General features: G+C 38.6%; 2 protein-coding genes and 1 long non-coding RNA gene across 5 annotated transcripts; 1 reads left to right on the top strand and 2 right to left on the bottom strand.

Annotated features, from left to right (window-relative positions):
* Window positions 1-1443: 1443 nt before the first annotated feature.
* Window positions 1444-4740, bottom strand: LOC122654726 (CBBY-like protein). Of its 3 annotated transcripts, none has more exons than XR_006331958.1 (9): window positions 4346-4740; window positions 3955-4025; window positions 3518-3676; window positions 2728-2794; window positions 2437-2532; window positions 2226-2272; window positions 1951-2031; window positions 1529-1711; window positions 1444-1495 (listed from the first exon to the last, which is right to left on the bottom strand). XR_006331958.1 is itself a non-coding variant. In XM_043848949.1 (9 exons), the coding sequence occupies exons 1-8, from the start codon at window positions 4688-4690 to the stop codon at window positions 1588-1590; spliced, it is 990 nt and encodes a 329-aa protein (XP_043704884.1). In that variant the 5' UTR covers window positions 4691-4740; the 3' UTR covers window positions 1444-1504; window positions 1541-1587. The 3 variants fall into 3 exon arrangements, 2 of the variants coding, with proteins under 2 accessions (XP_043704884.1, XP_043704883.1); XM_043848949.1 differs by having other exon boundaries at window positions 1444-1504; window positions 1541-1711; XM_043848948.1 differs by having other exon boundaries at window positions 1444-1507; window positions 1542-1711.
* On the top strand, window positions 1697-2053 carry LOC122654727. The gene is made up of 2 exons (XR_006331959.1): window positions 1697-1829; window positions 1917-2053. It is a non-coding gene; the product is annotated as an uncharacterized LOC122654727 (long non-coding RNA).
* A 776-nt stretch (window positions 4741-5516) lies between the features above and the next one.
* LOC122654725 (regulator of G-protein signaling 1-like) lies at window positions 5517-14583 on the bottom strand. The gene is made up of 11 exons (XM_043848947.1): window positions 14346-14583; window positions 12201-12321; window positions 12040-12103; window positions 11840-11924; window positions 10176-10249; window positions 8373-8564; window positions 7697-7785; window positions 7298-7533; window positions 7041-7165; window positions 6125-6246; window positions 5517-6021 (listed from the first exon to the last, which is right to left on the bottom strand). Exons 1-11 carry the CDS (start codon window positions 14420-14422, stop codon window positions 5830-5832), a joined length of 1377 nt encoding a protein of 458 aa, XP_043704882.1. The 5' UTR covers window positions 14423-14583; the 3' UTR covers window positions 5517-5829.

The raw sequence follows: 14583 nt of genomic DNA, 5'->3' as shown, positions 1-14583 counted from the left end.
AATAAAGCCCAGCTGGCCCGAACCTGCCCTGAGCCTGGCTCGGGCCCGACCCTGATTTTTCAACCCTGAGGGTGGGTTTGGGTTTAGTTATAGTCTGACCCTGGCAGGGTCGGATCGGGTCAAGGTTTAGATCCTGGGCTTAACCCGGGCCCGGCCCGACCCTATATTAATTATAAATATATAATATTACATATATATATATATATATATATATATATATATATATATATATATATATATACTTAATATAAGTATTTTCTTAACAAAAAAAAAACAGAAGAGAATTGTAGAGAGATAACTACTAGCTTTGTCATCATCATGAAGTGGGAACCCATAAAATGAGCAGATCATCTACTATTTTGATCAAGGCCATAAAAAGTCACTGACATGATTGTTATTTAGTTGTAGCCCCTATAAGCTTCCAGGCCTATTGAGGGGACACCATTACAATTGTAGAGAGAGAGTCTATACACACGCCGTTTATTCAACATATTTATTAGCTGTCCCACAAATTGAGATCCTATGTTACAAAAACATGGTCTAATGAGACACGTGGATGATGCCATAAATCAGGACCAACCCGACCCGGCCCGACCCTGGCAGGGTCGGGTCAGGGTTAAGGCCTCTAGGGTTGGGTCAGGGTTTAGGGCAGACCTGGCCCAACCCGACCAATTGACACCCCTATTGCATATTCATACATTTTTGGGTTAAATACGCATACCCCCCCTAAAATGCACCCAATATTCCTCATGCCCACCTAAGGTTCTGACAAGTCCACACATAACCCCTGAAAATTCCACATACTACCCCTACTTTTCCACCTAAAGCCATTTAAATCCACACCAGGCATTAAATGCTAAAAAATGACCAAACTAACCTTTCTTCTATCTTTTTTAAAATTTGAAAAGACCTAATTGCCCTGACCTATTTGCTAAAATTTGAAAAGACCAAAATGCCCTCATCTTCTCCAAATCATCATTTTCTTTTACAATGTAGATAACCAATACTATCACCACCACCCACCATTAATACCATCACCACCGTGAAGCCCAACTTCCAGCACCACCTCCAACTCCTCCACCTTTACCAATTCCACCACCGACTCCCCCTCCCTTGCCTATTCCTCCACCAACACCAAAACCCTAAAAAATACTCCACCAAATACGAGACTGCAAATCAAAGCAGGGGAATGGATTGCATGCAGTGGAATTAGATTTACAACAGGGGATCGGTATTCTGTACAAAATTGTAGCAAAGCTTGCAAGTGGGGAGATCCATAATGTTCAATAAGAAATTCCCTTCTTGTGATTATGTTATTAGAAAGAAAAAAAAGTTAAAGAATTCCAATTTACAGGCAATAATTATAGACGCTTTAGTCATGCTATGGTTATTTTTATGATGGGTTTTGATATTTTCCCTTCAAATCATAAAAGTTTGGGTGTATATTCTCCAATTGTCATTTTGCATAATTCTTATTCAGGAAATCTTACAAACACTACAAGAACAATTTATTTTTTTTGGTAATCACACTACAAGAACATGAAATCAATCACCAAACCCACTAGGAAATGCTTTGTATCTTATCTGCTAGCTCACGTACTGCTTCTCTAGCAAGCTTCCACAGAATGCCAAGTCAAAACACTCCTCAGGAGGATCTCCAATGCAATCGAAGACAGCATCTGCATTCAAGAAGTCCTCATCGGCTGTATAACTGCAACCAACCATAAACAATCCCAATTGTGAAAATAGAATAAACCATCAATAATCAACCAAAGTCTACATGAGAATATGTAATATAGAATTTTCCCCAATCTTGGTAGGATGCCTTGGTGGGTACTCCATTTCCCATAATGTGTGCTACCACCACATTTACATTTTATTGGTCGCAACACCATCTATGTGTGCTGATGACAAAGGTCTAACTTCCTACTAAAGTAGAAATTAACTCACCCACTCTTTGTTATTATGCACTTCATTCCAGCAGCTTTGGCAGCTGCAAGACCTATGGCACTGTCCTCTACCACAACGCAACTGTAGAGAATGAATAAATGTTTTAAAATTTTGATTTTTTAGAGCCATTTTGCGAATGGAATCTACAAATCACCTCAAAATGAGTTAGCAACAGGTTAAACACATACATTAGTATATACATGTCTTAGATTTTTTAATCTCATCTTGGTAATTACTAAACAATGTCAATCGCCTTTAGTATTATCAAGCAGTACCTTGATGGCTCAACACCCAGTGTAGTGGCTGCTAATTGGTAGATGGCCTGACAAGAAAACAGGAGGTTATTTCTCTTAAACTACAAATGTTGAGGGCATAAATCACCAACAGAACCATCTTCAGATTCCTCCAGCACTGAGGGAAAACGACATAGAATGTTCCAAAATCCTTGGGCATTAAATAAAATTAGAAAGCGACTGATAAATATACTGGGTCAGGCTTCTTCCAAGGAACCACATCTCCTGCAAATATGTCAATCTTCTCTGCTCGATGAGGACCCAACAAGCAGGAAACTATAGCAGAGACCTGAGGAAAGCATTTATATCGCAGAAGTTAGTCTAAATAATCAATTTCATATGATTCGGCATTAAAATATTTCGAACATTCTTGCTGGGGAGACTCCCACAGGTTTGATATGGTGGCGCCTTATCCACACCTTATCTTCATGTAAATATGCTTCAAGTACAAGCAAATAAAATTATAGGACCTGATTATGCATACCGCCTTCTCATTTGAAGTACTGCATACAGCGACTTTAACCCCATTTGTCAAAGCTTGATCAATCAGCCTGTAAAAGTTCAATGACAGAAGCTCACCATATCAGAGCTGGAGCTGGAGTGTGATAAGGCACTCAGGTAGAATTTAGCAGATGTTCAACTTCAAATATGTATCTCCCAGAAGGTTCTTAGACTGTTCAAGTTAAAATCATCAAAGAAATTAAAGGTACCAAATCTGTTGAATCAAAATAAGTGCCCCTACTTTAGTTTCAACTTCCCAAATCCCCAAATGCAATCACATTTAATAGAAAAATTCTTGCTGTAACTGAAATGTGCCATGACATGTGTAAGTAGACTTGCTTAACCAATGAAAAATAGGATATCTTGAACTTTTCCATTGACAATGTATGTGAGAAATTTATCTATTCACCTTTGGCTCATATTATGATAAGGGTCTTGGTTTTGACTAGAAAACAAAAGGCATCTGAAGCAACAGGTATTTTTATGGTACTGGACGTAGCTTAAACTTGAGATACATTAGAGAAACCAAAAGTCAAAGCTGAACCTATGGATGTTTATTTTACATGTGGATGTGCTTGAATGAATAGCCAGTGTACTAGAACCTCTCCATACTATATCTTAGTAGAGCTAAATGTTGTTTGCATCCAACATATTGGCATGAAAATATACAGCAATCAGTGGTGTTCAACTCCAAAAAATACAATACGAAGTTAATTTAAAATGAATCCTACTCCCATGTGTTAACAAAAGAGAGAGCTCAAAGGGTAACTGACTTTGCAACACCAGGCCGAAGGGGAAGCAACTTCTTCTCAATAAGAGCCATAAATAATTCTGTCTTCCTCTTGTGCAGTGAAGCAATAAATTCTTTTCTTTCTCCTTCACTCTTTGGAGCTTTTTCTGGCCAACCCGTCTTGTTAAAGTAGGCTGTCATCCTAAAAGAAGAAAGAATGGATAAAAAACCTAATTAATCCCATGGATTGACAGATACAAAAGAAAATGAAAGCTCTAGTATAACCACCATTCATTTAACTAAGAAAACGCCAATTTTGTTGTGGTAAAAAAGCTTCAAATTATAAATTTCATGAAAGGGCTCGGGCCTCAGCAAAATCTCCTTCCATTGTTCATGAAACGTTTTTGGAAACCTCAGCTTGGACTAATATTAATTGAAGGAAAAATCAATCAAGCTAGTGAGGCTCCAGTGTGATTTTACCTCTCTTTTCCGCCTCCAATTTTGAGCAATTCGCCATACAAATCAACATCCCAAACAACACCCAATTCCCTCTGTTGGATCATTGCACATTAATTAAAGACTGAAGCAACAGCATGAGTTAATTTTCTAAGTGCAAGCCTTGGCAAAGATAACAGTGAAAATCATGAAAAGAATAAAAATCTCACACCCAATAAGAACCCTCCTGTTCCCCTCCCCCGGAATGAGCAGAAGGAATAAATATGCAGCGTGAATCATCTCAACTTGTCTCCAGAGAACAAACCCAATAAAGTGAAACATATGCAGCAGAAGTCATAATGGCAGTGGAATTGACGCTCAATTATTGAAGATCGCAAGAAGAAAACGGAAAATGCAAAGAGAAAAGCAATCCTACTTCAGAGAAAGTGTCATTGAAAGAAACACGGTGACCGTCCTTCTCCGTGTCGACGAGCACCCCATCACAATCGAAGAGGAGAGCCGACGGAAGAGAAGACGACGATGCAGAACAGGTCACGGCCTTACGTCCTCTCAGAGATGCTGTTCTACTTCTATCGCCTATAACTCTCCCTTTCAGGAAAGCAGGAAAGCTCTTCTCATGGAGGCGAAGACAGGAACCGGGTTTCTTGTTCGTTAGAGATGCAAAAGCAAACGCAGGAGATACAGAGCATCTCGACCCACTACGAGTCATCGAATCGGAGAGACAATAAGGAGAGACGACTGTCGAAGTTCCAGAAGCCATTATTTTCAGAGAACCTGGATGGAAAGGAAACCCCAAAACCCTCTCAGCATTTTGTGTGCGCTTTTGGTTCTCTGTTAACGGCTTTATATCCAAATTCCAACTGCTTTATCCTTCAACGCGCCACAAATACCATTGGTGCCTATTGCGCACCCTGGCGCACTTTTCTTTGCCATCCTTGTACTACGTCTTTTTTTTTTTTTTTTTTTTTTGAATGAAATAAAAATACATAAAAAAACAAAAAAAAAAAAGAAAAGGAAATAATATGTGGAACAGTTTTGCTAATAATAATTATTTTTATGAGAAAAAGATCTCTATGTTTCATACACCCTCTCACATAGCACCGTGAGATGACGCCTCTACCTCCTGGGTAGGTACCCAGACGTGCTCACCCATTGGCCCAGACACTTGTGTAGAGACCATGCCATGCAACCAAGTAGAGATCTCTTACCCTTTTTATTTGGAGGGGGGATGAAAACACTAATACTAGTATTAGATGTTAGGAGAGAACCCATCTGGTCAGGGAGGAGAGAGTGTGAATGTACGGCGTGTACAACCTTCTCCATAGTTGTTATGTGACAAACTGTACACCTGTGACCTCAGGAGATTGCTCAGGTTGTCCTCTGCATGTAATTGCAACTTCATCATCATGTACATAGACAAGTGAAGCTAAAGCTGCGGACGTAAATCTTTAATAGATTTGAATTGAAGGAGACAAAGAATTAGTCATATATTGCTTATATCTATATATTAATTCTCAAACAGAATTTAGATCTTAAAAATGGATTACAAATGATCAGCTGGTTTTGCATTACAACCTCAAGTAGGACAAAGGAAACAAGAGTTTCAAATTATGTATGAGGTATTCAGGGTATAATATATACACTCTTCTTTCCATATAAAATTATATATATACATCCTTCCCCGTCATTTTCCTCCCTTTCTTCATTTCTGTTTACCCTCACTGCTTTCTTTCTACTCCACTTTCGTTTCTTTCTGTCATTGTATTGCTCACTTGGCAAACATGGGGTAGGAGAACAAGAATCAGCTTCAATGTTCAATAAGATAAATATATGTGATCCAGCAGGCCTCCTTTAAAAGTGACCACCTCTGGTTTGAGTGTCTCAACCAAGAATGACGCACTAGCAACCAGAACCATTTGAGGAATGTCCTAGTCGAAAAGGATCATCAGCACCATGAACAGAGCTAATCCTAGAAGAGCTGTCCCACCCAATCACTTGCTCCATGTGCTCTTGGTCTTCTTCTGATTTTGTTGGAGATTCTTCTTTGAACTTCATGAAGAACACAGATGACCAATAATCTTTCACCAAGTTCTTCAAAAACATGAGCAAATCTTAGGGACAAATGTCCGGAAACCATTACAACAAATTCCAAAGTGAATGTGTATTTACACCATGCATACGAGTTAGAACATACCATTTTCATCAGCTGCACCAGCTCATTTATTGCACCACTAAAGAGATCCGGGTGAGCCAGATCAGAAGTACCCAGAATCTCTTGCTTCGTTCGATGTGATATGTTCACTTCCATTGCTACACCTGCAACTCACATGATTACACAGGATCACCAGAGTAAGCCCATATGAAGTTACAAGGCTTCAAAGGGAAACAAGAGAAATGCAGGTGTAGAGGGGGTCCAGAATCAAATATATAAATTATATAATTTGATTTGGCACCCAACCAGGCTGAGTTGACATGGATAGAAAGATAAAACACAGCCAACGCTTAATCTTCCCCTCAAGAAAATTCTCTTTTGGCATTCCCACTGAACAGCCAATGCTATTGGTGGACTTCCAAACAGTAAGTACAACTCAGGGCAGAAATTTCTTCCTACAATTAATTAGATCTAGAATAGATTTAAACAATTTCTAACGTCATTTAACTACACCTCAGTTTCTTATGTCCCTTGGAATCTTGTATCTGAGGCCCATGCTCTACCTGGGGCAGTGTCAGAGACTTCCTTTGCTATCTCTAGGGTCTGGTCAGGGCACCCACCACCCATTTTGTTGGATCTGGGCTAGTTGATCTGTACCTTTCTTCCAGTTTTTAAATACAATTTTCAATTTTCCCTGGGGGTTTCTATCTCTATCTACAACCAGCAAAACTATCATTAATCCAAGAAGCTACTCTGATTATAGCAATCGCCGAAAATTATATGAGATGATCCTAACAACAGATTGTTGCTTGCTTTGAGGATATGGCTCATCCAAGAAGAATTGGTGAACTGGGGTCAATGGATGTTAAGAATTGATTTCAAGTAAGATATTTGCATGGGTGAGTTTGTTTCAGAGAAGCAGGTTATCAAATTGTCAAAAAAAGAGAAGAGAACGTACCGGCATCTATGTATTTCTCAATAATGTGTCGTGCCATGTAGACCCTTGTTACAGAGTCATTAACAGGTATTTTACCAAGCTCATGCACTTCATCATAGAAATGTACACTTTCCCCAGCCAAACAACTGTAATATAAGAAGAAGAAAAAAAACATATAAAAAAAAAATCTTCCACTTATGGCATTGGATCATTAAGCATCAGGTCTAGAATGTCTTGATAGTAAATTAATAAAAAAAAAAGGAAAAAAAGAGAGAGACCTGTTAGCAAAAGCCATGAATGATTGACGAAACCGTCTGTTCAGAAGAAGCTTCTCCAGTGGTTCATTAAGATCTAATTCTGGTGTTGGTCCCTTCTGTAGTAGGCCACTATCTGGTATGCCTAAAGCCCAACCCATTGTTTCAAACTCCTGTGGCTCCCTTCTCCGCAAGCTCACTTGTGAAAGCAAAGGTTGAGAGATAGACATTGAGAAGAAAGCAAGTACCAGAATACTTGCCTGTGGAAAAATAGCAAGATCAAAAGATGAATAAGAAAGTAGAAACATATTACTCACAAAAGATTCCTCATGCAAGAGATGAAAGAAAAGGTATAGATTTCATTTCATGAAATTAATTTGGAGGCTGCCACATGCTCAGAAATGAGAGGGAATAAAGGCATACTGTCAGTAGTAGCAGAAATCTGGAGGCTACTTGAAGCGATGGGGTATCTTCTCGGACTTCATTCAGAATGTAAGCAGCGACCCATATTCCTGAAAGTAACAAAGAGAATGGGGTTTAAACTGGTGGTGTATGGATCAAGAAAACAACTGAACAATGCTTTAGAGGCACAACTGGATGATTAAAATAACACCCTCTGACAAGATATCAGTTAGGGGATCGCCAAACTTTTGAGCAAGTGGATGATAGCATTCTTTCATACCAATGCAAGTCTCCAGGAAAGGCCCCAAACTAACAAAACTCAGAAAGGAAGCAGCATATAAACAATCTGATATCATAGAAATCCCACAAAAGATGCACAGTAAGTGTAAACTTTTGGCTCCATTCCCTTCTGAAGGTTCTGCCTGTGTCAAGCTACTTGGCTTGTGTTGACAGTATGGAGCCAAGATGCAGGGTAGCATTTGGTCAGAAGATGGAGAAACTCTGTCTCTTCCCCTCCCCCCAACACCCTCCTTTTCTTAAAAATTTTTAAAAAAAAAAAAAAATTACATGGATCCTAAAAATTTTTGGAAGGTCACTCAAAGGCCATAGATATAAGTCCAGAAAGATTAAGATGGTGGAACTATTATAGGAATCAGATGTAAGTGCAAAACCTACAAGGAAAGATGCAAAACTATACCTATGGCGCCTGTGGAGACAATTATTCCCTGCAGGAGGTCTTTGAATTCATGGAACCTGAACTCAATATGATGAAGAGCCCATGTAATTCCCACCAAAATGGTGACATACAATATGTCCAGGCTTACGACTAGGATGATCCAATAACCCCGTATGTGGCATTGAGGGTTCAGAGACTTCCTTGTATGAAAAACTACATGGGAGATAATTTGTTAGAAACAAACAGTTCTCGTGAAACTACTGCAACATGAAAGGAGGAGAACAAAGCAAGGAATTGAATAATTATTGAAAGATCCTGCTGATAGATTGGTGAAATGGCACCATGTTCATTAGCTAGACTAGGGCAGCACAAAATCCAAACACATGGAGTCCTCTAGTTAATATAGCAACTTGAATTTAGTAAGAAGAAGCATCCCAAAAGGTGAAGTTCTGTCATGTTAGATTGTTAGAATATAGAAGGATGAAAAAATAAATTCTGAGGACCTTATGAAATAGCCTTTCACCCAGACTTTCAAAGCATTATCGAGGAGGGGGCCTACCATATAATAATTCTGTTTAACTAATAAAAGCCCTGGTCTTGACATTGGGGCTGAGATGTTGAATTAACAATCCAAAAAATTATTACTTTATTTTCATATATAGCAGAGAATGGAGGTAACCGTATAATGGCTGGAACTTGCTGAAAGTCGCTGGTTTCAATCAGTTTCTTGTAATCTATTGATAGAATGGCTTGGTCATTGGAACCCTTTGATGCTCCTGTGTCACTTGTAAACCAGAGTACCTACCACTGCAACAAGCAATGTCACTCCTAATCCCATCATTAGACCAGTAATCCCCAAATTTCGGACAAATCAAAACCAAACTGTTGGAGGAGAGGGAAAAATCTGAGAATAGGTTCTCAGAGTCGCAGGGGAGAAAAGGGATACCATAGGAAGAAGAAGGGAGGGAGGGAGAAGAGTGCACACACACAGCCACACAGGCTACTCAAACCACAAGTCAAATATTCCATTCTATTCAATCTACTCAATGGGTTGGTTAGAAGCACATAAATAATAAAAGAAACAGACGTCAATAAGGAAACAACTATACTAGGACTCTAAACAATTTAAAACTTGCTAAACTATTCCTACGTATCCTACCCAAATTAAAGATCTCCTTACATAATTATCCCAATAAAATAAATAATAAAATCCTAACCATCTGCTAGACTGAAACCCATATTTGGACCCGGTTCTCGGTCTGGTTCCCAAACGGGTTTGGGTGGGTCCAAGGTAGTGCACCTGCATCACAAACTGCGTTACTTCTGTTACTTTAATCCTCCATTCAGCTACAACCAATCGGGGAGGAAAGGAAATACAGAACATGAAGCCATCATGATAGGTTCCAATGACCAAGCCATTTTATCAAGCATCACCAGACACCACAACCTATCCAAAAGAAAATTTACCACAATCTTATCATAAATTTGATCATTGGGCCTACTTGCATCTGAGATCCATCTGGATTTTCAGATTACATTAAAAAGAGAGCAAACTGATCATGAGAGGACAAGAAATAGCATTTATACTTCATTTTTAGACCACAAAACTTACATACAACTAGTTTGAATTATAATCATAAATGAAACATCAACAGACTTGTTTTAGTTTAACAAGCGTATTAAATGAATTGCTTCAGTTAAACATGTTTGTTCTGGCATTCAAGTCTGATTTAATGGAAAGGATATACAAATACAGAATATAAGTACAATTCAACCAAAAAAGGCCTTATAATCAAAGGAATATTTCAACTTAATAACTCTTACATGCAGCACCAGCAATCCATGGCAAGAGAATCACCGGAAGTAAGATACGTGATCTAATTGGTGGTAAATGCCGCCTAAAACAACAACAGCAAGCAAGTTGCCAAATGTCAGCAATATGGCACATGCTAACAGACTCCACCAGAACCATAACATGGTATATATAAGCAAATAGAAAGTGATAGATCAAGTATATCATTAGGAAATGTATGTGTGACATAGATACAGAATTGGCCTTGTTTCCATTGTCCTTAATAACCATAGCCCCATACAAAATGTGGCCCAATGCTTCATGAATCTAGGAGGTTCTACTGGTTCCCCATCCAATGAGTAAGGCATTGAGGAAAAAATCAGACCAAGTAGACATTTGCAGCAGTTCCTAGCCAAAATAGGATGTTGAGACCGATGAATGTCAAGACAACAAATGGCAAAACCAGAGAAAAGTAGGCCAAACCCAAAATAGGTGATAAAATAGGGGAAGTTGGATTCAATGGTTTTGACAGGCATGACAAATCTAATAGCACCAGCTAGAGGAAATAGGAAGGTGGTAAAGGGACAGGGGAAAGACCAACTGAATGTGGACTGGAAACTCTTGTCGTTCATCAAAAATTTGATTTGAGAGTAGTCCCTATATTCATGCTTGTATAGATACAATGTGATAGGGCTACCAACTACCTTGTGGATTTTGACTTTTATCCAGATTTCAAATCCCATAGAGTCAATTCATCGGCATATACAGGTCCCCCCCAACTGCTGCCTCTGTTGGAATGGGACCGAAGATGTCGATCACCTATTCTTCTCCTGCCCATTTGCCTCCTCTATCTGGTCCCGTGTTCTTCGCCATTGTTGGCCTGGTCGGCGCACCCTCTTCCTCTCAGCAGGGAATGGATTTGGATTGACATGACCTTCGGAGGGAAATCGACATGTGACTCGGTTGGCAAGTTAGCCTTTTGTGCCACTATCTCCCATCTTTGGATGGAACACAACCTTAGAAGATGGACATCCAACTCCCGCTCTTTTGACACGATTTGGAAGGCCATCTTTTTTGATGTTTCATCTAAAGCTAGATCCCTCCCCCTTGTGATGTAAAGGATTCCCCAAGGAACAGGCTCATTGTTGTCTCCTGGGGCCTCCCTACATCTATTTTGCGCCCTAGCTAGCCCCTAGCTTCGGCTTGTTGCCCTTGGGCTTGTATATTTCCTCTTTTTTCTTCGTTTTTAAATTTTTATTCATCCAAAAAAAAAATTCTAAGCTCACTAGAATAAATGAACAGAATGGTAGAGGTTTAATGTATTAGCAGATGTAAATTTTGTTGATACACAGTATTTATTTTCCTTTACGGGGTTGGGGCTCTCGCTTACTCCAAGACAAGAGTAACATGGGTTGTGGTATTGAAAGAGAATGAGAGAATCTGATAGTACAAGATTTAAGAAATCATGTGTCTGGGTAGATTGCAATGGATTAATAGAATTCAGGGTGGCAAAATCAGTAACAATGTGGTGTTAAAGATATCCTCTGTTAAACAAAACTTTCTGCTGGGCTCATCAACTGAGTACCAGGATCAATATTCAATAGTTGATTACATATTTGCAAGTACAATATGAAAGCACAATTTATAAAGGATTCAGGTTCATCATCAATTTGTTGATTTTACTGTAAGAACTCACCTGACAAAAATGTGGTAGAGTTGGTAAGCTTGGACTATGCGACAGCTAATCAGCAGACCAAATCCTATTGGACCTTGGAACCAAACTGGAAATGCAATCCAACTTAGAAAGTTTTTGATATAAATAAATTTTCAATAAGGCACCAACTACTGGCCAAAAAGGAATAGCATGAAAGGTCCTACTGATAACAAAAGAACCACCTGCCCAAATATAGCAAGACTGCCACCAATGCCTTCTATTTAACTTGAGGAAACTGAAGGTAAACTGCATAAAACATGGCACCTTTCACTTGTAAACAAGGGGAAGAGGTCCTCAAACCACAATAAAAGATGCAACTGAATACAGAAGACCCCGATCTCACCACTATTGACAATACCAAATTGAAGCTGGCAAATATTTGAATTATCAGGAGCCAGAAGCCACTGCCTTTTGTACGAGGAACCTTGTGAACCAGAAGAGGTAAAATTGAGCGAGTAAGGAGCCTGTAGGAAAAGGGGGAAAATAAATGTCAAGGTGCAGAAGACAATTTCTATTCTCGACAATATTTTGTATAAGATAAAAGGGAAAAAGAGAGAAATATAAACTCTACAAAATGAAAGAAACAACAAGAAGGATCTTTTGCCCAGATTAAACCTTTTTCCAAAAGATCAGTGAAATATTATTTCATACGTCTGGATTTATTTGTTTACATAACTTTTGAGTAAATAAGAACTGAAACTGGCAAAGGAACAAAGATACAAAGAAAGCCTGTTAATAGGATGAAGCGTCCCTTTAGACGTCATCTCTAGATGAATAGGAAACATCATTTGGCATAAGAGGATATGCCTAGGGAGAACTTCAAGAGTTCAAATAACTTTAAGGGTGCATCTTGTTGTAACCAAGTGGTAAATTGATAAATTGTAACCTTCTTTTGATTGTCCCTCGTCTTATTCCCAAAAGTTCTTTAAGTCAAGAGTAAAAAAAATGGTTTTCAAAAATATTTTGAAAGTTATTTATCATTATGCCATTTTCAAGAGCTGTCATCGTGTTGCATGCTTTCATGCACTGGGACACTCTCTTTCTCTCTCTCACATGTGAAATGATAGGAATTTACCCTCATTGAAAAGTGTATTATACTAAAAAAGGGGAGGGGGGAAAGAGTAAGGTAACAACTTTTTCCCCGACTTTGGTTACAACGGTATTTTTCCAAATTTTAAATCTCACTGTAGACAAGAATGTCCCAAATGGTATTAATCTTTTCGGCAGGCATGTTCAGTTACGTAAACACCCTTCCAGAAAGCTAAAAAAAAAAAGTCAAATGTGTTCCACGACAGTTGAGTTCTACTTTGCTTGAATGTTTACAGTGACTTCCCTTGACTGAGGATAATATCCTCTGACCACCATCACTATTATCTTGTCTCCTGTAATCTTCCTCTAAAGCACCCTCCTAGCTCTGACCTGATTTTCCATAACCATGTTATGGCATTGGTCTTTCCAATACTGATCCTATTCCCAGTATCTTGTCATGCTTGTTTTAACAACCGCTTCCCTAATTGACTAGGACATAAAAAACTTCGTTTTACCAACAAAGTAAAAGAAAATCAATGACACACAAGAATATCCATGACATAATTCAGTGAAAATTTTCAGTTGAAACTCGCTCACATCATACTGCCCTAATGAAAACCAACATGCCATTCTCTATTTTAGAGAGGCCATTCGGAAGCAACAAGTAGATACTCTAGGTCCTATTATCAAATTGCACATGTTCTGTAGCTCACGCATTTATTCAAGAAAGGGCCAGTATATTACAGACGAAAAAAATAAATTTGATAAAAATAAAACAAGCAGAAATTCCTGCCTACACAATTACACGCTCTAGCTATTTAAGAATTACTGACTCATTGAAGAAAAATACCACTAAAACTCCATTTCAAAATCATCATCCAATTTCAGCTTCCCATACCAATAAATAAATACCCAACAGTGCCGCAGCAACATTTATTTTAATGACCATAACATTTCAAATCTTCGCAAACCACTTAGTATCTAATATTCCTTTTTTTGTCGCCCCTTTTTAACTCAGAACCGATAAGTTGCTGAGAACAAGTATCAATCCAGAACACTAAATACATTATTTTGAACCGACAAGGGAAAAAAAAAATTAAAAGACACAGGGAAACAGGCGATTCAATTAAAGTCCTCCACATTAAATACCAGTCACAACAATTAAACGATCTCTTCAAGAAAAATCCATCATAACAACCTCAAATGAAGCACAAAACCACGTTTTATACACTGAAAATCAGAGTTACAGACAAACCCACTTCTCGTTCACTTCGAAATGAAACCATCAGACACAATTCACTAAACAATCGTGTTAATTGGAATTCTGAAATAATTCTCATTCAAAACTACTTTGGTTTAACATTCAGATCATAGAAACCCACCAACTGAACATTTAACACTCATACCCATCTTATTCCAAAAGAAAGAAGAAAAAAAAAAAAGTAGGACACAAGCTTACATGATCAAAGCGAGAACGGAGATGGCAATAGCGATGTAATCGCTTGGACAACCTCCGTCAACAGCACAGTCGGCCATCTCTTCGGAATTCGGATAGAATTTGGCTATTCCACGGTGCCCATATAAAATGATTTCTACAGTCAGAGCCCGCCAGCCAATGTGTCGAAATCATATCTCACAATATCTGCTTCAGTTCAAGTTCAAGCCTACAAACTTTCATTCTTCCAACTTCAGTTTTC

This window comes from Telopea speciosissima, chromosome 3 (genome assembly GCF_018873765.1).
Source record: "Telopea speciosissima isolate NSW1024214 ecotype Mountain lineage chromosome 3, Tspe_v1, whole genome shotgun sequence".
Classification (NCBI taxonomy): Eukaryota; Viridiplantae; Streptophyta; class Magnoliopsida; order Proteales; family Proteaceae; genus Telopea; species Telopea speciosissima.
The sequence above is the reverse complement of the archived record's forward strand: the minus strand, read 5'-3'. Positions and strand labels throughout refer to the sequence as shown.